The sequence below is a fragment of the Lissotriton vulgaris genome, chromosome 1_1 (assembly GCF_964263255.1).
Source record: "Lissotriton vulgaris chromosome 1_1, aLisVul1.2, whole genome shotgun sequence".
In the NCBI taxonomy this organism is placed as follows: Eukaryota; Metazoa; Chordata; class Amphibia; order Caudata; family Salamandridae; genus Lissotriton; species Lissotriton vulgaris.
This window is the reverse complement of record NC_141685.1, coordinates 1,984,388,902-1,984,413,116: the sequence shown is the minus strand read 5'-3', so window position 1 is coordinate 1,984,413,116 and position 24,215 is coordinate 1,984,388,902. Positions and strand designations below refer to the sequence as shown.

Below are 24,215 nucleotides of genomic sequence, written 5' to 3'. Positions count from 1 at the left end.
CTAAAAGAAACGAAAAAGAGGCAGCCTTTTGAACTGCAGTAAAGCAAGGACCACTTCAGCATCGTCAGAGAGTTCTCAACCCCTTCAGCCACTGAGAACAAATTCTTCCTTCCCAGGACCTGGGCAACACGCTGGCAGACTACTACTACAGCAAGATATCCAGTATCTACAGTAAATTTGAACCCCAACACAGCAACCTTCACAAATTCATCACATCAATGGATGCCACCCACAACCACCCGCTCACCGCATGGGAACAGCTCACCACTTAGAGCACCACAGCCACCATGAACTCCATCTATTTTGGAGCACCCGTGGACCCCTGGCCGCACCACTGCTTCAACCTCGAGAGCAAGGAAATAAGCAGCAAACTCACCTCCATTCTCAACGCATCGACGGATGGAAACATGCAGAGGTCACACAACTCTTCATGAAAACTTCTGCCAACCCCAGTGAACTCAAAAACTACTGCCCCATCTCTCTACTGCCATTACCCACCAAAGTCCTTAAGAAGCCTATCAACTGCCAACTCAGAGCTGGAGAGAAACTACCTGCTGGACACCTCCCAATATGATCTTTGCAGCAACCAAAGCACCGAAACTGCTCTGATCAATGCCACAAATTACATCAGGACCCTTCTTGATAGGTAAAAATAGAGGCCCTGATCCTCCTAGACCGCTCAGCGGTGTTTGACACTATATCCCACCACACACTCTTCAAGAGACTCCACCACATCGGGATCCAGTGAGATTCTCTCAAGTGGATCACATCCTTCCTCACAGGATGGACCCAGAGAATCAGCCTCCCACCCTTCACCTCAGAACCCAAGAGCACCATCTATGGTATAACTCAAGGTTCATCCCTCAACCCACCCTGTTCAACACTTACATGAAGCCCCCGGCTAACATTGTCAGAACCCATGACCTCAACATCATATCCTATGAAGGCGAGACCCAGCTCATCCTCTTGCTCTCAGAAGATCCCTCCACCACTGAGACCAGCTTCCACAACTGTATGACGAGTTTCACACACTGGATGAAGACCAACTGCCTGAAGCTCAACAAGAACATGAGCGAAATGCTGATTTTTGGGAACAACACCTCCCCGTAGAATGACACCTAGTGGACCTCCCTTCTAGGACCCTCACCCACACTGACAGAACACGCCCACAACCTGAGCATCATCCTGGATAGCAAACTTACCTTGAAATGCCAGATCAACGTAGTCTCCTCCACCTGCTTCCACACCCTCTGTATGCTCCATAGGATCATCAGATGCTTTCCTGTCAGCACCAGGAAAACTATCATTCAAGCTCTAGTTACCAGCCGCCTGGACAACGGCAATGAACTGTATGCAGGAATCACCACCTAACTCCTGAAGAGACTCCAGACAATTCAGAACTCAGCTTCCAGATTCATTCTGTACCTCCCCAAACTGAACTATATCACCACCCACCGCAGTAACCTCCGCTGACTCCCCAACCAGAGAAGATGCCAATTCAAAATGCTGACACATGCCTAAAGCTCCTACATGACTATGGACCAGCACGCATCAACCAACTTACACCAACTCTCCAGACACCTGCGCTTTCCTTCCCTTACCATCACACACACTCTCTGCATCCTCTGTAGCTACAGTGGCGGATGTTCCACCTCCTACCTCATTGTCAAGTCCTGGACAGACCTTCCCCTTTAGTTCTAAACATCTTCCTTTCTTCAGGAATATAGAAAGGAACTCAAGACCAGGCATTTTGAACGATCCCTGCAAGTACCTAGCACCTGGATAGCCTTTTGGGTGAGTAGAGGTGTTTTATATTTCCGAGTTGATTGATTGATTGACTAATGTCAATAGCAAAATATAATTTATGTGAGAAAGTAACCTTACATGAATGCAAAGTAGCTCTGCGCTCTACTTTGTACTACTTTGGGTTAAGGAGGAGTCCAATCGGTGGTACATGCGTCTTTGCTTGCAACTATCCATGTGTTTTTACGTGAATCCCTAAATTTGTAGACAGGTTTGTGCCAAAAATGTATGCCTCCATGAGGTAGGCATAAAGTAAGAGAAGCATTTTGTTTTCTCCAATCATGTAGAATACACAAGCACATGGGGAAAGTTTTTATTTCAATTTAAGCATGGATTTTGTTTAATGGAGGAATAGCCTTCTCCTACCAAACCTATACTGGACTCACACAAACACCTTTGCAACTTCAGGGACTTATCTATCGGCTGAGTGTAAGATCGCCTTTGGCAGGTAGAGAGATTCTTGATGGGCACCTGTTACAGTAACATTCCAAAAGTCCAGCCTGGGGATGTCTAGGACTTGCACAGCAGATACTAGAAGGTTCAGGGAGATTAGAAACATGCTTATTTTGAGTGAGTGGAGGAAGACATTTCCAAACATGGACAATGTTCCATATCATTCATTATCTTTGAGGTCCAGTAGAACAATCATAAACATAAATCAATATAATGTACTCATTTAATGCAGAGTAAATGTTTTATATTCCAATTAAATGTAGGGACCTCTGGGAACTTACACAACTGCCTTTTCCTGTGGCTTTCAATTCATTTCTAAAATGCTCCTAATCCAGGAGCGACCAACCTTCCTATGAAGTTTTGCACATAATATGTGATAAAATTATGTTTAGTATCCAAAAATTAATTGTAAAATGCTATCTATAGAGAAATCCACTCTTATAGTACTGAGGCTGGTCACGAATGGGGAGAGGATGTGGCCTAAAGGCTAGAGTAGTCGACTTGAAGCTGGAAAATGGGGTTCAGGTTTCGGCAGGAATACTGAACATCTTGTGATTCTGGGCAAATCGCTAAATCTCGCCTAACAAAATGAATGTGTCCGTCTGTAAGGCAACTGGTGCTCATGTAAAGCTCTCTGATACCTTCGGATCGAGTCCGCCTATATATATACATTCCCCCCAAAAGACTGAAAGAAAGAACCATTATGTCTTCGAGAGTAATCAAATTAGGCTGTCAATCTAATGTCCTGTTCAATATTTACATATGGAAAATATTTTAGTGTGATGAGAAACTCACCTGTTCCAGCGGCAAACTCTGCATTGAAACATTCAGGAGCTTCTTCTTCATCCACAATATTGACGATAAGAATTGCTCGAGCAACAGCGACGGATGCCGCATCTCTTGACTCAACAACCAGCTCATATCTTCTGCCATCGGCTTCATAGTCAAACGTCTTCGTTGTTCTTATTGTCCCACTGACTGGAGATGAAACGAAGCACACAGCACCTTACCATACAATTTACAGCAACATCGAGACACCCTTAACTGGGATGAACATCTGTAAATCTGAGAGTATTGAAAACTCCCTAATTGGCGTGGACACGGTTTCTAGCTACTGCTTTCTTATGTTTTTCTTTTCACAAAGAACAACGTTTTGCACTAAATTAAGACATTGTCTGCGGACAAGATCTGGCTATTTCGACTATTAAAATAAACACAATTAACTGTGCACGAAAGTCAACCTCTCATATGTGTCTGCAAAGTGAATGTTTATCTGTCGTTTATTAAACTACCCCTATGTCCCCACGTAGTATAACATGTCATAAAAATGTACTCACGTGCATCAATTGAAAATTCATCTGGAGTTCCTGATATGACATACACCGTCCCAACAACAGGAACATCGCGATCATCGGCCGTGACTATGACTTCATTGGGGGGTCTGTTCTCAGTTACAAATACAGGGTTTGCGGTAAACAGTAGGCGAGCTTCATTCTTGCTTATCACTGGGAAGGAAACATAGACATATTACTCCAACGAACTCGAAAATAACTAAGACCCAATAAAGCATGTTGCCAGGAGCATTGAAAACATAGATTAGGTGGACACAACAGTGCCAGTTTGGATCTAATCACAGAAACATATTGCATCTTCAATTACTGAAAAACTTTTCAGCTGGCTTTAAAATAATGTATTTAACACCTCAGGGGACGTGTCACTTTCTCATAAGGACTGTGGACTATATTCAAAGCGTCTAGTGGAGGGCATTCTGTGGGACGATCGGCACTTTTACAAAGCACATGTCGTGCCCCATATTCAGCATCTGTGGGTGAGTGTTTCCCAGTCCGTATTCCCTTTTAAGTTACTTGTGAGATAAAGTAAGGGTTGGTCTCACATACAAAATATTCATGAGCTGGTGCTGGCATGGTTTCAGAGTACCAGAGAAAAGAATTAAGCAAGGCATGAACTCATATGTAACATGCTCGATACTACTGGTGCCAACTAACAACCTCCAGCTAAAACTACACGACCGTGTAGGCATAAGAAAAGTCAGAAATTACACAGGATACAGGCAAGGCCATAATGGGTAACTCTGCAGCATAATGGTCAAGTATTAAAAGGCCCCTCATGGGCCCCTGCAGAAGTGGCTTTTGTAAAATGCAAAGCTCACATGTTCAGAATTGCTTGGAGAACATGTATCTTGTCTTATTGTTTTAGAAACGGCTGTTTACATTCCTAGGCTCAAAAGCAAATCTGTTAGTGGCTCCAGATGGTTGAAATAGTGATTTTGTCCTGTCCCCATTGAAATCTGTAACGTTCAGGATTTACACAGTTTGAAGAAAGTTTATTAGCTATCACATAAAACAACTATCAAAGGTAAAACATGTCAGCCACATCGATCTTCTATGGTCTTGCAAGTGGTGCACAACAAAAATCCAATTTCTTCTCCTTCTGTTAACGACCTGCCTTTATTTGAAATAGTGTGCAGCACATTACAGGCAAATCTTTGCAACACATTAATTAACAAACTGAGCGATTTTACTGGAATTAGAAAGTGAAGAATGGGTATATACACACCTATGCACCACTGAACATTATTGAATTTGGTATTAGAACCCGAAAACCACGTGTTCTGTATAAAGGCTAAACAGTTAACATATTTAGTTATCGCAATAATATTCTGACATGAGACCTCAAGCATAGATATTTCATTCTGAATTTCGCGCCATAAGCAAACACGCTCTGTTTATTACTGTGAACGAAACCTGTTAACCTCAGGTACCAAATAAATCCACTGATTTACGTACAAAATATGGACCAGCTGGTTTGGGAAAAGAATGGAACCTAGAGGTTACATAAAGTGTGTCTAGAGCGGGTGGATGACTTAGATAACAATTGAACAGGGATTTGAGCCTTCTACCTGAAGGATGAACACAGCGCTCTTTAGTACACATTTTGTCTTGTACAGTCACATACAAAAATTGAAAGGAGATAAGCAGATAATACACAGGGGACTGTGACAAGCACATTTTTCTATGCTGTTATTTTGTTGGTATTGGAACCTGTAACGGTTTTCTTGCTGGTTACATACCGTGTAACTTGGGTTGTTGGTTGAGGGGAGTAAAACCTTACTTAAACAACAGCCACATCAGGGTGAACCACAAAAAGTAATTACCTTAACATGTGCTCAATCCTCTGGTAGCTTGGCACAAAAGCAGTCAGGCTTATTTATAGGCAATGTGTAAATAATGTATGCATCAGTACAGTACTAAAGTGAAAACACAACAAAAGAAAAATCTCACACCAATTTGATAGAAAAATAGAGCAAAATGAGGTAAATCTTTTCACACCAAAATTACAAAAATCCTATCAGTAGAACCAGAGAGAAGCAATTTCAAAGTGTTACGGTAAGTATAGTGTCTAAAATCACAAAGCCTCATTTGTAGTTTCCTGGTCCAGGCCAAACACAATGGTGTGCAGGCCAGATACAGGGGCCAGGTTGGTCTAGCTGAAAAAGTTGTCTTTTCAAAGTCCAGTGTGAAGAGTTCAGTTCGTGTTGGAGGAGGCTATAAGTAGCAGATAGAGCGTCGTGGATGGTCGACACTGTAACACAAGATTCTGTCATGGACGATCATTGCTTTAGCTTCGGCGGTCACCGTGGGCTGTTGATGCTGTATTGCAAAAGTGCAGATCTTGCGTTGCTGGTTGTCACTGACGGTCGCTGTAGCACGAAGAGTCGTATTTACCAGAGCTTTGTGTTGGAGGTACGCACAGGTGGGAAGATAATAGAGTGAACCTGCCAGTTCATGGCCATGAAGCAGCCAAAATTCATGATTTCTCCTTTTCTTCCAGGAGGAACTCAACCAATGCCACAACAAGGGTCCAGGACCTAGAAAACACCACTTGAGGATCAGGAACTCACTCCTGCAGAAGCCAGCAGGGCATGGGCAAGTCCAGCTACAGGTCCAGTCAGGTCCAGCACAACAGGTCAGCTGGGCAGTTGCAGACAGGTCTCTGGAGCTTGGTATATCCCTGTAGCTCAGAACAGGAGGCCATTCAGATGACCCATGGAGTCGTTTTAGCCTGGGGTTGAATGAGCAGGTCAAGTCTTCATTCTCAGACAGTCCCCAGCAGGTCCAGGTAGGTCCAGTGCAGCAGTCCAGCTGGGCAGTCCTTCTTCCGTAGCATCCACAGGTCCAGGAGTGTACAGAAGGGTGGGTATGAGGTCCCTAGATTTAGATCTGGTGCAAGTTTTAAAGTGGAAGAAACATCTGTAGTTTTCCCTCCAAAGAAGTATCTGAAACTTACTGCCTCTATTTCCTGGTCCCAGGATGTCTGAATTCATAAATGCCTAGTGTAATGTTCTTTGTGTATGTGTTGAGTCAATGTCTTTGAAGTGGCAGTGGGACTGTGCAAAGCTCCCCATCTCCCAGTCTGTCAGAGTGGCTAATCCTGCCACCACCCAGCCCTTCTATTGTGTGATTCTCTGGGAGGAATACACAAAGGTCAAATGGCAACTACATCTATTCACGTGAACCAGAAATAGGCTGCAGGCACCAAATAGTTAGGACAAGAAAATGACAACTTTATAAATGTGGCATTTTCAGAATTGCGGCTTAAAATCCAACTTAAAGAGAGGATTTTAAATTATGATTTTAACACACCAAACATGATATTTCCACTTGCTCCCAGTGCTTAATTTGTGCAGGTGTGTGAAGGTGCTGAGCACCGGCACCTATTTCTCAGGGCCTGGTCTATTGAATGTTTCTCCCATGCACAGCCAGCACTGTGCACAGGCCATTAAAAAGCCCCAGCCTCGAGCAAGGCTTGTGAAGCTGTACGTTCAGATTTGGTGCATGCTGCTAGTGTGCTTGCTTTGGCGCGCAACAGTGCCTGGTCTTCAGGGTGGTAGGCGGACAAAATGTCGATTTTTAAATATCGACATACAATAATGTCGATGTTTAAATATCGAAGGGACATAATATAGAAGGTAAGTTATATCAATATTTTTAATAGCGATGGGACAGAATTACGAAGGTAAATAATATCGATTTTTTTTATATTTATGTTAGTAATATCGATGTTACTAATATCGATGTTAGTAATATCGATGTTACTTATATCTATTTTTATATGATTTTTATGTATATTATTATGTATTTCATATGTATTTTATTTTTATTTAAGTAAATGCTGTATTTTAGTACCGTAGCGGGTTGTGGGTTTATAGGGGAATAGGGTGGGAAGTAATTTATTTATACTAAATTAATTATACATTTTTAGGAACTATAAATTAATTTTAATTAATTGGTAATTACATTTTATTAATTGGTAATTCATTTTAATTAATTGATTAATTGATATTTATGTTCTGTAGCGGGTTAAGGGTTTAGAAGAGAATAGGGTGGGTAGTAATTTAATTATACTAAATTAATTATTATTTTTAGGAATTATAAATTAATTTTTATTAATTGGTAATTACATTTTATTAATTGGTAATTAATTTGAAATAATTTATTAATTGATAATTATGTTCTGTAGCGGGATATGGGTTTATAGGGGAATAGGGTGGGAAGTAATTTAATTATACTAAATTAATTATTAATGTTTAGGAATTATAAATTAATTTTAATGAATTGGTAATTAATCTTATTAACTGGTAATTCATTTTAATTAATTGAACAATTGATATTTATGTTCTGTCCCGGGTCATGGGTTTATAGGGGAATAGGGTGGGAAGTAATTTAAATGTAATTAAGAAATAATTTATTTTGATTAATTGCTTTGTTAATTATATTATTGATAATTAATTATTATTAAGCAAATATGTATTATTAATTGGTATGTATTAATAATTTTTACTTAATTATTTATTGCTAATCATGTTTTTAATAATTATGTATTAGTATTTGTAAATAGTTTATATTTATTTAATAATACATTTTTGTAATATTTTAAAATATTATTTTATTTATAAGTATGTTATTTTTAAGTTCTACCCTATCCAACACTTTCCCTACTGTTACACTCTCTGGAGTGGAATAGTAATTTTAACCCTTCACTATCCAACACTTTCCCTACCGTTGCACTCTCTGGAGTGGGAATAGTAATTTTTACCCCTACGCTATCCAACACTTTCCCTACTGGTGCACTCAATGGAGCGGGAATAGTAATTTTTACCCCTATGCTATCCAGCACTTTACCTACTGTTGCAGTCTCTGGAGTTGGAATAGTAATTTTTACCCCTACCCTATCCAACACTTTCCATACTGTTGCACTCTCTGGAGTAGGAATAGTAATGTTTACCCCTACGCTATCCAACACTTTCCCTACTGTTGCACTCTCTGGAGTCGGAATAGTAATTTTTACCCCTACGCTATCCAACACTTTCCCTACTGTTGCACTCTCTTGAGTGGGAATAGTGATTTTTACCCCTACCCTATCCATCATTTACTTATTTTTTTAATTTGTTTTACATTTCTATTAATTTTTATTTATATTTTTTTTTTATTTCCACTCGCACAATTCCTGGACGCCTCTCCCGTCACACAAGGGAAGGAGGTGGTGAAGCTTACTTTTCTTTGGGGGTTATATATGCCCTTATTGTTGTTAAAGCTACCTGGATGATCCTCCATTTAGGGTGACCCAGACCTCTTTTCCACTCTACACTTCACTCAAATTTAAATTGCTGTTTGTGGAAGGGGTTTTGCTTTTCTCATACATCGACTTTAAGAGGGTTGCCAATACATTGTTTGGGACTCCGCATATCAAATCCACTCTTTCGAAGATCGCTCCATGAAGAGCAAACGTCGCGTTGTGTGACACAAGGGGTGGACCCATATTTCAATTGAGATTCCCTCTACGCCTGAAATTACTCGCTTATTGACCATCTATGGAGCCCTGAAGAAGTTCCAACTTGGAACGAAACGCATCGGCTGAGGCCTTTTAAGAATTTTGAAATACAATAAACAGGACTATTTTTGAAAATTAAAGCGCTTCGGACTGATTTATAGTGCACCGTCTCCATTTTGAAAAAGTATGTGTATAAATGTATTTGTAATGTATAATATTTTTATTTATTTATAAGTTATTAAAATTATTTTTAAAAGTTATTGTTAAGGAAGTATATATTATGTATTACTAGCTTGCCCTTCGCACGTTGCTGCGATCTCAGAAGAAAGGACATTTAAGGAAACTTGTTATGATAACATTCAATTAACATTGTGTCACTTTTATTGAAACTTATTCATTGTAATATATTTTAAAGTGTTGTTTTAATTCTGTTTATTTATACGAGTACTTGTGGATACCCGGTATTTTTTGTTTTTCCATCTGGTGTGTATACGAATAAATCAGAAGGTTTTCCGACGCGTGAGCTGGCCACATACAGTTGTCCATGTGAGATGCACGGATTCTCCAAATCTAGTCCACACACTTGCAGCGATTGTCCTTGTGCTTTGTTGATGGTAATTTTTGTTTTGCCAGAAACCTTTGCGGTAGTGTACTCAACAACTTCCCAAAGTTTCTTGCCGATCGGATGAATGGTGTAGTAATGCATAAAGGACAAACAGACAGACATACATTCGTTTTTTAAATATATAGATTCTTTTTTTACATTTATTTTTGCCAGAAACCTTCGCGGGAGTGTACTTAACAACTTCCCAAAGTTTCATGCCGATCAGATGAATGGTGTAGTAATGCATAAAGGACAAACAGACAGACAGACATACATTCGTTTTTATATATATAGATATGTATATTATTAGTACATGTTTAAATAAATTATGTATAATATTTAATATTTTTAAATATTATAACATATTTTCAACTATGTTTATTACATTTGTAAGTATTATTTTATTTATATTACATATAACAATGTTTTGTAATTACTATATTTTTGACATCAATATTTTTTTTCGCGATATTTTTGTAATCAACATTTTTGTGCGTTATTTTTGTCGGAAGATATTTTTGGAATCAATATTTTGTCAGACATTCCATCAGGGTAATGGAAGGGCAGGTGTGTTGTGTCATGCAAGTATAAATTGCATGAACGATGAACTGGAAGCATAATTTCAGTTGCGATACCCAGCAGTCTGCACTTTCCAGTGTAGCCAAAGTTGCAAGGTTAGGTGAGTTGTGTGTGCGTTATTTTACGCACAACTGTTATCCTACAGGTGACAGATTAGTGCATGGCTGTGGGACACCATCGATAAATTCCTGCACAGTGGCACCCACAGGAAACTACCCAGTTGCTGCCTGCATCAGGAGCCCAGACAAGGCTTTGCAGCATAATAACAAAATACGGGAAGCTGCTGAGGGTGGTCTGAAAGTGAAAACATTTCTTCCTGCCAGTCAGTGTATTAGTACCACGCTCCTACCTGTCCCAGTACCATCTCGTCTCTATCACACCCGTCCTCTCCCTTCTGCAATGGGCATTTTGCAGCAGAAGCACCATGAAGAACACCTCCCATCCCTGCCACTGTGACTGTGCCCCACTGCTACCTCCGACAGTGCCCCTCTCTCCACAATGGCCTTCTCCCACTTTCCCAGTGCCCCTATCTGCACAGTGCCTTTCCCACCTGTATCTCAGTGCCCCTTTGCTTACAGCCACTTTCCCCTCTTTTTTCACAATGTCCCTCCCTGCAAAAACACTCGCTCGCTCCTGTAACAGTACCCCTTAGCTCCCTCACTCACTCTCAGAGCAGCCCTCCCCACCATCGCTTTGTGTTTAAGCATGCACTGGGCCCTGAGTTTCCATACTTTGGGTTTGCACTTGAGGCTGCAAAGCCCTTCCCAGTCTTGGCCACTCAAACCAGGAGGCTTTCCCAACTACCCCCTAACCAGTGGGAGGATACACAGGGAATTTCTCAGCTTTGACCTGAAGAAAAATAGCCTTGATTCAAAATATGCTATCAGAGGGGCTAGGCTATGTTGGGCACTGTGTTCCTTCCCCCACCCCCACAAGCCTGCTGAGATCATCACCCCACACCTTCTCTTCACCTCCAAAGACCCATGTCCCTTAAACCCCTGCTGCATATTTTCAGCCTTATGTTCCTGTTAGAGAGAGAGCAGAGTTTTGTCTAGTTGAAGTTTTGACTGTAGCACAGAGGGGTAATGTAGAACATGTACCATGCAGATGACAGAACTATATTTATGTGGATAGCTCAGTGGGTTTCTGTTTTTTGTCACAGATGTCCTTTTGTTACTCGCTGATCATAAATTACAATCCTAATAAAGCACAGGTGGCAGACTCAGTTAAATTCTGTGCTTTATTAGTTAAAAAGTATGTGTGGAAGCCTGTCTGAATGGAGTTGAATGTCTGACTTCATTTGAAAATAGGTGGCAGTGGGGTTTTGCGACCTATAGTCTGATCATGTAATAGATCTAATAGTTTGAAGCATGAGAGTGTGGTTCTCTATCAAGGTGTAATCCCAATGGTTTAATTGACACTTTATTATGATTTATCAGTAATACCTATTGTGACATAGCAAAACATCTTTTTATGGCACAAAACTTAACACAGTTAAAGAATCGCTATTGTGTGTCTTGGACAACACTGCTGTGCATTGATGAGACAGGCCAAGAATGATACACTCCTGTTACCTCTCAACTTTACATAATTAATGACTGTATATTTTATAAAGCAGAGGTGTACTCCATGCTTGCTCTATCTCAGTATCTGCTTTACTTCCTCCCCTTTACACCTCACTCCTTCACTTCTCTTCAATCTTACTTCAGTTTCTGCCCTACATCTGCATTATCTCTTAATCGCCACCTCCCCTCACTAAACGCTTTTCATTGTTCACCTTTCCATCTTTCCCTTCCACTCTACTTCTACACTCTCCCCACTGTCCGTTTTACTTCCCTTGCCTTTCTCCTCTTTTCACTTTTCCTTCTCATCAAGTTCCATTCCAAACTTGCAATCCCAATATCTGCTTTCCTCATTTCTCTTCATATTGTCTACTGCATCCATCTTTGCCTTTAGACCTCTCCTCTCCTCCTCCCTCACTCTCCCTTTTAATTTTTTCGTTTTTGCACATATGTTTATATCTACTCCAGGAATCTATGTTCTATCTCAGGGTCATAAATTGAAATCTTGGTGTGGCCTTTAGATAAAATTAATGCAATTGAGCTGGATAACAACATTTGTAATTAGGTGTCAAGGCCCCCTCTAGTGAATATGTGCTTTACAAACATACAAGGTGTGTTTCTCCCTCTATCCCTTCATTTCTTTCTTACACATTCTTTTCTTATTTCCTCCTCCTTTCATCCATTACTTATTTATTTGCTTACTCAGGTGCTCCTCTTCCTGCCTACATTTGTTACTGCCTTCTTTAATGTATTCCTTCCTTTATTCTTTTCTTTCTTTTAAACAGCGCAGTGCAAGCACATTTTCTGTATTTTGCAAAGCTGCCTCAAGTCCTCAAATGACCTTTCTCTAATTTGAGTTCACTTTTAAGTTTTTGTCTTAGGCTTCCAGTATGTTACATTATGTTATATTGATTTGTATAGCGCACTAATCACACAGGACGGTATCCGGGGATTTGGGCAGGTGTGTAGATATGAGGTGCCTAACTTGCTTTTGTGAAGAGCCAGACTTTATCTTCTTGCGGAACTCATAAGGGAGGAGGTGACTCCGATATGTTGAGGCTTGTGGATGTGGGTGGAGCCAATAAAGGGGAGTGGGTGGGGCCACTGGAGGGAGTGGGCAGAGCTTGGGAAGTGGGTGTGGCCTTGTTAAAGACTGTGAGCACCTGCACTTCATATTTTACAAATTAAGCACTGCTTGTTCCCAAACAAAAGTTAGCACTCATTAAATGTAATAAGGTAACCCAATGTAATTCTATGGTAGAGGGAGGACTCGCACTAGTAAAAAACAAATGTATGATTTTTTCACTACCAGGACATGTAAAGCTTAAAAGTACATGTTCCATTTTTTAAATTGACTGTATACCTGAGACATGTTTAAGAGGCTACTTAGGTGAGTAGCACAATAACTGTTGCAGGTCCACTAGTAGCATTTAATTTATTGGCCCTGGATATAAGGTATACAACCTTAATAGAGACGTATAATTAAACTAAAAGGCCAATCAGGTGTAAGCTATTGTTACCATGGTTTAGTGAGTGAACATAAGCACGTTAGCACTGGCTAGGAGTGGTAAATTGCACAGAGTCCTAAGGCCAACAAAAATGAATTTCAGCAAAAATAGGGGGGAGTAGACAAAAAGTTTGTGGGAAGACCACACTAAGACTGTCAGGTCTCACACAGCTTTTGAGCATTATGAAACATGGTAAAGACTGATGGAGATCGAAACTCATTGGAATAAAAAGAGTCAGTCTATGAGTGTTTTGACAATAAATACAGTAATTTTCCTTCGAATGTGGTCATCCTTGAAACATGAGATACAGAAATTATATTAAGGATTGGCAATCCACAACTAGCATCAGATGAGAACAGTTGCTAACTGTGTCTGCCAACAGTGGGAAAAAACCTGTATATACATATGTGTCAAGCTTTTTCCATGCATTGCTTTTACTCTATTTTATGGTATCACTTATAGCATCTAAAATATTAGTGTGCACAAAAATAGTTCTGTCATCGCAAATCACATCGTTTTTGAGAACACTGGCAAGTTGTAGTTAATGTAGTGTGCCTACTGAGTTGAATATACTGGGCCAGATTTACAAAGGGTCTCAGCACTCATGGCGGAGGCCCCAAAGTCATGACGGGGGCCAGCACTCGTAGCGGGGTCCCCACACTTGTGGCAGGACCTCCTTACTGCAGGTACCCATTTTGAAGGTCCTGCCATGACTGCAGGCTCACTGCCAAGAATGTGGGCCCCCTCACTATGACTGCATGGTGACAGTCACGTATGTAGGGGCCCTTTGTGAATCGGATCCACTGTGTACAAGTTCAATGAATTTTAAGGTGCTGGGTAAATTATAAAGTAAGTACCAGTATAAGTGTAAGTTTTCAATTTAAAATGTTCATGTACTTTAAGTTTGGTTTGTAGATAAAGAATAAATAAAGTTATATCAATTTAAAGGTGGCACTTAATTTATAAATTTAAAGCATAACTGTTACTTTAGAATTTGTAATAGTGTGCATTTTAAGTTTGGTTTGCACAGAAACAATAAAGTTCTCCTGACTCTAAGAATGGTTTAACATTTGGATTTTTAAAATAAATCTCTTTTTTAAAAAAAAATAAAGATCTGTTTTAAATTATTGAGTTTACAGTCACCAAGTGGAGTGTCATCAAGTGAAGAGTGGGAGGTGCGTGGAGTGTGGTAGAGTAGAGTGGCATTCAGTTGAATTGCATCCAGAGGAGTAGTGTAAAGGGGCGGGCGTTGAGTTGAGTGTTGTAGAGTAGAGTCGGATACAGTAGAGTAGGGTAGAGTAGAGTAGTGCATAGTGGAGTGGACTGGAGTGTTGTAGAGTAGAGTACAGTGGAATGGCGTAGTGTACAGTAGAGTGAACATTATGTAGGGCAGTGGCTTATTGTGTAGTACAGTGGTGCGGAGTACTTCAGAGTCAACAGGCGTAGCACAGAGTCAAGTAAAGTGTAATACATTGAAGTGGCATCTTGTACGGTGCAATAGAGTGGTGTGTTGTAGAGTGTTAGAAAGTGTTGTAGAGTGGAGCAGACTGTGGCACAGTGGAGTGTTGGGGTGTAGAGTGGAGTAGAGGGTTGTAAAGTGGAGTATAGGGACATACAGTGGAGGACAGTTTTGTATAATTGAACAGAGTATAGAAGAGTCTGGCAGAGTGAAGTTTCATAGATTGGGGTGGAGCGTGGTTGAGTGGAGTGGTGTAGAGTGGAGTGGAGCGCAGTGCCATTGAATGTGGGAAAGTGTTGTGCAGTGGACTAAAGTGGAATGAGTCCAGTAGAGTGGCAAAGTATGGAGTGGAGTTGCATATTGTACAGTAGAGTGGTGTGGCATTTTCTGCAGTTGAGTAAAGTGTTGTAGAGTGGAGCCTCCACGATCCCGCCTCCCAGCTGACCCTCCCACGCTCCACCCCCTCCACCATCCATTTATGACCTATGCCCCCACGCGCAGTGTCCACGCGCTACGGCAACGCCGAAGGTGCGCCAAAGGTAAGCCCGTCTACGCCCGTCCGCGCCTGGACCGCGCCCAGCGCCAGACCCCCTGGTCCTCGTAATGTCCACCCCTCCCGCATTACTTACGACGCCACCACCCTCCTTGCCCTTCACCCCGGCCGTTCCCCCAACTGCATCCAAGTCGCTCCTGGACACACCCATGGACCCTTTTCCTGCAACTCCTGCAAGTTCGACGGCACCAAGACCAACACCTCATCTACGAACACACAACAGATATCCGACCCCAACCACCTACAATGCATCCTGCTCAACACCCGCTCGGTCCACAGACACGCCATTGACCTCTGGAATCTACTCGACACCATCTCTCCGGACGTCGCCTTCCTAACAGAAACATGGATGAATGCCTCTTCAGCCCCAGACATCACCATTGCCATCCCGGAGGGCTATAAGATCATTCGCAAGGACCGTACCGGCCACACAGGAGGCATCGCTATCGTCCATAAGAAATCCATCAGCATCTCAACCAGCTCAGACGTCAATCTCGCCAACTCTGAACACCTTCACTTCCAGATCCACATCTACTCCAAGACCACACTCAGAGGCACCCTCCTTTACAGGCCACCAGGACCCCGCGCACAATTTAGTGAAGACATCACGGACTTCATCACTCCACACGCACTCCCCTCCGAGGACTACATCCTTTTGGGAGACCTCAACTTTCACCTTGAAAAGAACAACGACCGCAACACCTCCACCCTTTTGGACAACCTCGCAAACCTCTGACTTAAACAACTTGTCACTACCTCCACCCACATCGCAGGTCACACACTCAACCCTATCTTCACCTCCAGCAAACATGTCTCCTTCAGCCACACCACAGCTCTCCTTTGGACGGACCACAGCTGCGTTCACTTCACCTACAACAAGCCCACATCCAACAACCACCCCCAACCCACTCTGCAAAGAAACTGGAACAAAATCACCATCGACCAGATCTCCTCATTGCTTCTTCAAAACCCCCCCGCCCACTCCTCAAACCCAGACCAAGCAGCCACCAACCTCACCCAATGGTTATCCAACAGCGCCGACATCCTAGCACCACTTAAAAAACGACAAATCAAACTAGGCAGCAAGAAGGCCTCCTGGTTCAACGATGACCTTAAGAAATCCAAGAAACTCTGTCGCTCCCTCGAGAAGGCCTGGAAAAAAGACCCAACCACCAGCACCAAGGACGCCTTCAAAAACGCCACCCGCATACACCACCAACTAATCCGAAATGCCAAGAAAGCAGCTTTCAAGGACCGTCTAGATAACAACGCCCACAACAGCAAGGAATTATTCAACATCGTCAAGGAATTTACCAACCCCTCAGCCAACTCCAACGACATCACCCCCTCTCAAGCCCTCTGCGACTCCCTAGCCTCATTCTTCCACAACAAAATTGCAGACATCCACAACAGCTTCGACAACCAACCCGGAGACCAACCCACCCAATCCCCTGCAGGACCCCCCCTGAACATCCTCAATGACTGGAAGTCTATCTCCACTGAGGACACCATCCGTCTGATGAACACTATCCACTCAGGATCCCCCACAGACCCTTGCCCTCACCACATCTTTAACAAAGCAGACTCCATTATTGCACCGCACCTCCGAGACGTCATCAACTGATCCCTCAACTCCGCATCCTTCCCGGAAAGCTGGAAACATGCCGAACTCAGCGCCCTCCTGAAGAAACCCACAGCTGACCCCACCGAACTCAAAAACTATCGCCCTATCTCACTCCTGCCATTCCCGGCCAAAGTCATCGAGAAAGCGGTCAACAACCAGCTCGCCGCATTCCTCGAAACCAACAAATCCCTCGACTCCTCACAATCCGGCTTCCGAGCCAAGCACAGTACCGAAACCGCCCTCATCGCAGCAACAGACGACATTCGAACTCTACTGGACAATGGAGACACAGTCGCCCTCATCCTCCTCGACCTCTCCGCAGCCTTCGACACGGTCTGTCATAGCACCCTTCTACAACGACTAAGAAACGTCGGAATCCAAGGAAAAGCACTGGAATGGATCACCTCGTTCCTCTCCGGAAGAACCCAGAGAGTCCGCCTTCCACCATTCAAGTCAGAGGCCACTGAAGTCATCTGCGGCGTACCCCAAGGGTCCTCACTCAGTCCCACCCTCTTCAACGTTTACATGAGCCCCCTCGCGGCCATCGTACGCCAACATAACCTCAACATCATCTCCTACGCCGACGACACTCAACTGATCCTATCACTCACCAGAGACCCTAACACGGCCAAAACCAACCTACACGAAGGAATGAAAGAAGTCGCCGAATGGATGAAGCACAGCCGTCTGAAACTGAACTCAGACAAAACAGAAGTCCTCATCTTAGGTACCTCCCCCTCTGCCTGGGACGACTCTTGGTGGCCAGAGGCCCTTGGAAAAGCACCCATCCCGATGGACCACGCACGTAACCTGGGCGTCATCCTGGATTCCTCACTCTCGATGAACAGACAAGTCAACGCCGTTTCTTCATCTTGCTTCAACATTCTTCGCATGCTCAAAAAAACATTTCGCTGGATCCCTACCGAAACTAGAAAAACAGTCACCCACGCTCTGGTCACGAGCCGACTGGACTACGGAAACACCCTCTACGCCGGAACCACCGCAAAACTCCAGAAAAAACTACAACGCATCCAGAACGCCTCAGCCAGGCTCATATTAGACATCCCGCGTAAAGAACACATATCTGATCACCTGAAAAACCTCCACTGGCTCCCCGTCAATAAGAGGATTACTTTCCGGCTCTTAACCCACGCACACAAAGCACTCTACGAAATCGGACCCGAATGCCTCAACACACGACTATCCTTCTACACCCCCTCCCGCCAGCTACGATCCTCCAACCAAGCCCTTGCCACTGTACCTCCCATCAACAAAACCACCATGGGAGGTAGATCCTTCTCCTACCTAGCAGCTAAAACTTGGAACTCACTTCCCACTCACCTTCGCCTTACTCAGAACCACCTAGCATTCAGAAAGCAACTCAAAACGTGGATATTTGACAAGTAACTCCCCACCCTTCCTCAAGCGCCTTGAGACCCTCTGGCTATGTAGCGCGCTATATAAATCTATTGACTTGACTTGACTTGACGTGGTACAGTGGAGTGGACTGGTGTGTTGTAAAGTGTCAGAAAGTGTTGTAGAGTGTAGAAAATTGGAGTGGCGCAGAGTGCATTAAAGTGTTGTAAAGTGAAGTGGTGTTGAATAGATTGTGGTACAGTATGGTAGGGTGAAGTGGGATAGAATGCCAAAGAGTTGAGTGGCATAGAGTAACATACAGTGGAGTGGTGTAGAGTGCAGTAGTCAAGTACAATGGATAGCATCTCAGAGAGTAGACTATATCAACTGGGGAGGAGCAGCATAGAAGGAGTAGAGCAAAGTGGTATATGGTAAAGTAAAGTGCTGTACACTGGAATTGACAGGAGTACTTTGTTGTATAGTATAGACTGTTGTTGAGTGCGATATAGTGTAGTTGAGTGGGGTATAGTGTTGTTGAGCGAAGTACGATAAAGTGGAGTTGGGTAGAGTGGAGTAGCGTACTGTGAATGGTGTAGAATGGAGTGGTGTAGAGTGGAGTGGAATGCCATAGAGTGGAATGGCATAGAGTGGAGTGAGGTAGAGTGGCGTCACATACAGTTGAAAAGCTCAGAGTACAGTGTCATTGAGTGGAGTGGTTTACAGTGAAGTGTCATTAACTGCATTGGCATACAGTGGAGTGGTGTACAGTGAAATAGTGTAAAGTGAATTGCTGTATAGTGAAGTGGTATACAGTGGGATAGCATACAGTAGAGTGCCACACAGGGGTGTGGTGTATAATGTGGTGGCTTTGAGTGGAGTGGCGTAGAATGGAGTAGGATTGAGTGGAGTGGCGTACAGTGCAATATCATACAGGGGTGTGGTATAGAGTGAGGTGGCATACAGTGAAAGTATGCAGTAGCGTAGCGTGCATTGTGACATAGTCTACAATGGAGAAGTATAGAGTTGAGTTGTGTACGGTGGAGTGGCATAGAGTCTAATATTGTACAGTGGAAAAGCATACAGTGGAGGGGAAACTTCCTGCACAAAAAGGAAGCTTTCAGTCATTTTCATCATTATAAGTGTACAGCAGAATGCATTACATTTGGGCAGAACAATGAGTTTTTGATAAATTAAGATTTTGTTTACTCTCTAAGCCTCATTGGGAAGGTGTATCCTTCTGATTCTTTGCCAAGTTCACAGCTATTAAAAATATTGCTACACATTTCACAAGTGGATGTATATGAATGCCCATGCTCCAACTATAGAAAGTCTCAAAAGAACAAAATGCATTACAGTTCCACGCCATGCAAGGTGATGCTAAGCAGCCCTTGTGAGGCATTGTGAAATACTATTATGAAGTTTGGAAGGCTTATGTTGCCTTGTGTCACTCCAAGGCAACACTAAGGTTACTGAAGTCTACTTGCAAGTATATTATATTGATATAATCCCTTTAACAAAATGTATGTCAATATGTTAATCAAATCCAATGTTTACAACCTAGTTATAAAAATGGTGTACTGAGTTGCATAAAAGGTACCATGTAATCATATAAACAGTAGGAAAAATAGTACATATTACTACACTATTCCATGTGATAATATTTTATGGGTCATTAACTGTAACTGCTCAGATACGTTGTTATATGTACCCACTTTTATTATTGAATAATGCAATTAGCAGGTGCAAAGACATTAAACTTAACATCATTTACGAATTTTGCATGACTGTTTAAGTACTAAAAAGTGTGGTTACGGTGCATATCATTTACTGAAAATAGTTGTACAATTATTTTAAAATGTTAAGGTTTTGAGGCTAATATAATATATTGTACTCTGCTTTGAGACACCTACTCTTGGCTCCATGGAATTGATGAGTCCTTAGCAGATATATCTGAGGTGATGAAGGGCAAGAGTCACCAAGATCAGGCTGAAACAAAATTCCAACAAGATTTTATCACTCAGCTAAAGAGCACACACTCATAAACCCAGGCCTTTCCTCGTGGTCTGGAGTCCAAATGGACTCCTCCGATACAACTATGAGTGTCATCCTACAGAAGCAGCAGACTCTTGCCAGGGAGTTTCACACAGCCTTCACTACTGTTAGACCTGTCATCCTTAGGGTGGTCTTTTCCCCAGCCTTTTTCCTTTCGGCTCTCAGTTTTTCTGATCCTTTTTTTTGGCCTTACGACTCTGAGCACTTTGCCACTGCTGACTAGTTTTAAAGTGCATGTGCTTCGCTCCTAAACATGTTGATATTGATATATACCTATTTGGCATATTTGTTGTGCTAGTAAGTCCCATGTAAAGGTATATACCACATACCCAGGCCCTGTATTCCAAATGCTGCTAGTGGGCCTGCACCACTCATTGTGCCACCTACACAAGTAGCCATTCAAACCTGTCTCAGGCCTGCCACTGCTGTGCCGGTGTGCACAGTTTATTGCCACTTTGACTTGGCATTGAAAACTACTTGCCAAGTATTAAACTCGCCTTTTATTACTTATAAGTCACCCCTAAGGTAGGCACTAAGAAATCCTAAGGGCTGTGTGCTACGTAAGTAAAAGGTAGGACATGCACCTTTATGTTTTGCATGTCCTAGTAGTGACAAACAGACTATTTCGTTTTTCACAACTTTGAAACCCACCTCCCTTATACACTAGCTTTGGGATTTCCTTAATACACTTTGAAGCTGTAAGCCCTGATCAGATAAGAGTAGCTTTTTCATGTTTCATATCTTTGGAATGGTAATGACAAATCCTCCTAACTAGTGACATTGTTTTAACATTACTGTTTTAGAAATGGCACTTTTAGAAAGTGGACATTTCTCTACACTTACTGTTCTATGTGCCTAGCAGCATGTCTCCAATACATGTCTGGGTGGGTGACAGCTACACTTAATGCATTCCCCCTAGAGCACCACAACAAAGGACATATAGGTGTTCACTGCCATGAAGGCCATTTTAATCAGCAAATTTGGGCTGGCCCCTTGAACGTTCTGGGTCAGTCACAAACTCTACACAAACATGGGTGGATTTCCCGGACTATGCTGGTATGGCGCTAGAGGGCTGGATCAGGGGCAGCAAAGTTAATGATCCTGAAGTGCTGTACAACTTGTTTTCAAAGGAGCACATTCTTGATACTTATTTCCAGAGCTGTGCCAAAGCCTGGTTGATAGCAAGCTTTCTTACTCCAGGAAGCTTGCTGAGGAGGCGGCCCTCTGGGTCTGCACAAGAGTGTCCATAAAGGTATCTGAGGAGGGACTCCCAAAAGGGTCATCAGGGTCCCCACCAAAGGAAGGAGAAGTGAGAGAAGAAAAGAAAGAGTTTTCTACAGGCCCCCTAAGCAACTCACAGGGGGAAGGGCCTGGATCACATTTAAAATCTGGCCACCAGAAGAACAACTATGTGTAGGAGGGAAGGTGTATATAGGACGAGGAGGCTGCATAGGTTTCTGAATTTTGAGTATTTATTGAGTACACAGAGACTCCCTGCAAAATGCCACTGATTAACCCCTCAATATCCTGGACAATGTCCCTCATTGCCCAAGTGATAGTGTCACGTCCGAGTGACCATAATATTAAACAAAAGTGCTCATAACCTACGTTTCATGATGTGACTCAGCTGAATGAATTTTTATCAAAACATAAGTGCATCATTACTTTCCTAGTACTAAACGTCTTGTCTCTTTCAGTACAAGCAGTCAATTACAAGTGGTGGAAGAGAGAAGGCAGTTGAAACTACAAATACAGCCTGGGTTTACCGACCCCATATTATGTCCTGCTCCCTCCCTCGAATAACTCACTGGCAATGCACCACGTGCAGTGTGCACCGCGCTTCACTCCATGTCTCCATGGACTCGTCGAAGCTGGTGGTGTCGTCTTTTTCAGGTCGGAGTCCTGCAACAGTATTCTTCTCCTTATTCAATATCCTCACCATCACTTCTCTATCTTATTTTGCAGCCCACATCATTTTTGTCCATTCCTTCATTCCATCCAGAATGGTTTGCGTCTATTGGGGTCCTGCCAACCTGTTCCAAGACAGAGTGGTCCTTTGTTTATGCTGGCGACCCCCTACAGGTCACGCCCAGTGTAACCCTGCCTCTCCCCCCAGGCATGTTGGCAATGAGGGAGGACATCAGAGCAGATCCTGCAGTTCAAGGCAGGTAAGAACGGGGGCTTATGAGGCTCTTCCTCAGAAAATCTTTTTGGGGATATCTAAAGAGGAAGTCGTCATTAGTATGCTCTATGCCATTATGATGGAATGTTTCAAAACGAAAGGTTTGTAAAACTAAAAAACTATTGTAAAACTCAGTCGTTGTTCTCTTTGTTACATGCCATCCATTCGAGGGGAGCATGGGCTGTATACAGGGAGAATTCATGTCCTTCCAGGTAATAACTTAGTGTTTCTATGGCCCATTTAATCGCAAGAGCTTCCTTTTCGACCACTGCAAAGTTTTGTTCTCAGGGAAATAACTTTCTGCTTACGTATACCAGAGGTCATTCCTCAACAGTGTTATTGATCTGTGATAATATAGCCACAAGAATCACCCAAGGTGTTTCTTTGGAGAGCAAGGGGTAAGTTATAGTAAGAACCGGCAAGTCTAGTTCCGTGGTGTGGGAATATTTTAGGTCTTGAGTCCTGCTTGTGAGGTTTGTTCAGTTTATGTTTCATTTTTAAGCAATCAGCTAGGATGCTACTAACAGAGCAAGACATGAGACAAACCTTCGGTAATAACTGGAGGGGTCAATAAAAGCCCCTAAGTCCCTTTTGATTTTTGGTATGGGGATATTGGATATAGCTCTGACTTTCTTTGACCGTGGTCCAATTTGGCCTTCACCCAAAAGGAACCGCAAATAATTCAGTTTCCTAGCACCTAACTGACTCATGGCTGTGTTGATTTTCTATCCACTGTTACCCAAGGCATGGATTACTGTATGTATGAGTCTTAGGTTCATATCTCAAGAGGAGCTATAGATGAAGATGTTGTATATATATATATATATATTCACTGAAAAAACCATAGGTTATAGACCATATATAGTTAGGAATTAGCATTTACAAAACCTTGAAAATTCACTGAAAAAACCATGGGTTATAGACCATATATAGTTAGGAATTAGCATTTACAAAACCTTATTTTACTCACACAAAACCATTGAAATTCCATATATAGTTAGTTGCACTAACTATATATCGCGCACCCGCAATCCACTGCTGATGATGTCACATATTACATGATTCATGACATGGTCAGTGACATCACTGATGACATCACTGATGACAACTTCAGTGAATTTCAATGGTTTTTTAATAGCAAATATCAAAAGCTGTAAAATGTCAAGTACGTGGTAGAAAAAAACATTTTCGTGTCTATGCACGCTGATGTGCTTTGAACGCTGCCCCCCCCCTCTTTTCTTTTAGGAGTATTCTCTCTTTGCAGATAGTGAAGGGTAGGTAACGCAGGCCTTTGCCCCCGTTGTAATCCTTCGTGCCTGCTTCCCTCTCCATTTGATTCATTGTTATCCAAGCATTTACTGTTTTGGAATTGGTTCTCTTTGGTTCATTCTCTATTTACAAACAAGCACAGAGTCGCAATACTCTGTTTAGTCTTTGCAGATAGTGAAAAATCGTTAGAAAAAACAAAAGGAATCAAGCAAAATCAGTAGGCCACTAATGGGATCTCTTTTTGACCTCGCTAAAATAGAAACATTAGGAACAACCCCTCATGAGAAATATGAAACTAGTGAGAGGAACTGAGCTCGACGCCATGATGGCTGCAAGACAGCTCAGCTCCGCCGCCCACC

The 24,215-nt window shown here is 42.5% G+C and overlaps 1 protein-coding gene across 1 annotated transcript in view; it reads right to left on the bottom strand.

Moving 5' to 3' along the window:
- The window catches only part of LOC147751480 (cadherin-related family member 3-like), an 853,888-nt gene that overhangs the window by 783,295 nt on the left and 46,378 nt on the right, over positions 1-24,215 (bottom strand). Inside the window, exons 2-3 of the mRNA XM_086933301.1 lie at positions 3,594-3,761; positions 3,052-3,234 (exon numbers count right to left, since the gene is read on the bottom strand). Of these exons, the coding sequence (XP_086789427.1) occupies positions 3,052-3,234; positions 3,594-3,761 (351 nt within the window). The remainder of the gene's footprint in view (positions 1-3,051; positions 3,235-3,593; positions 3,762-24,215) is intronic.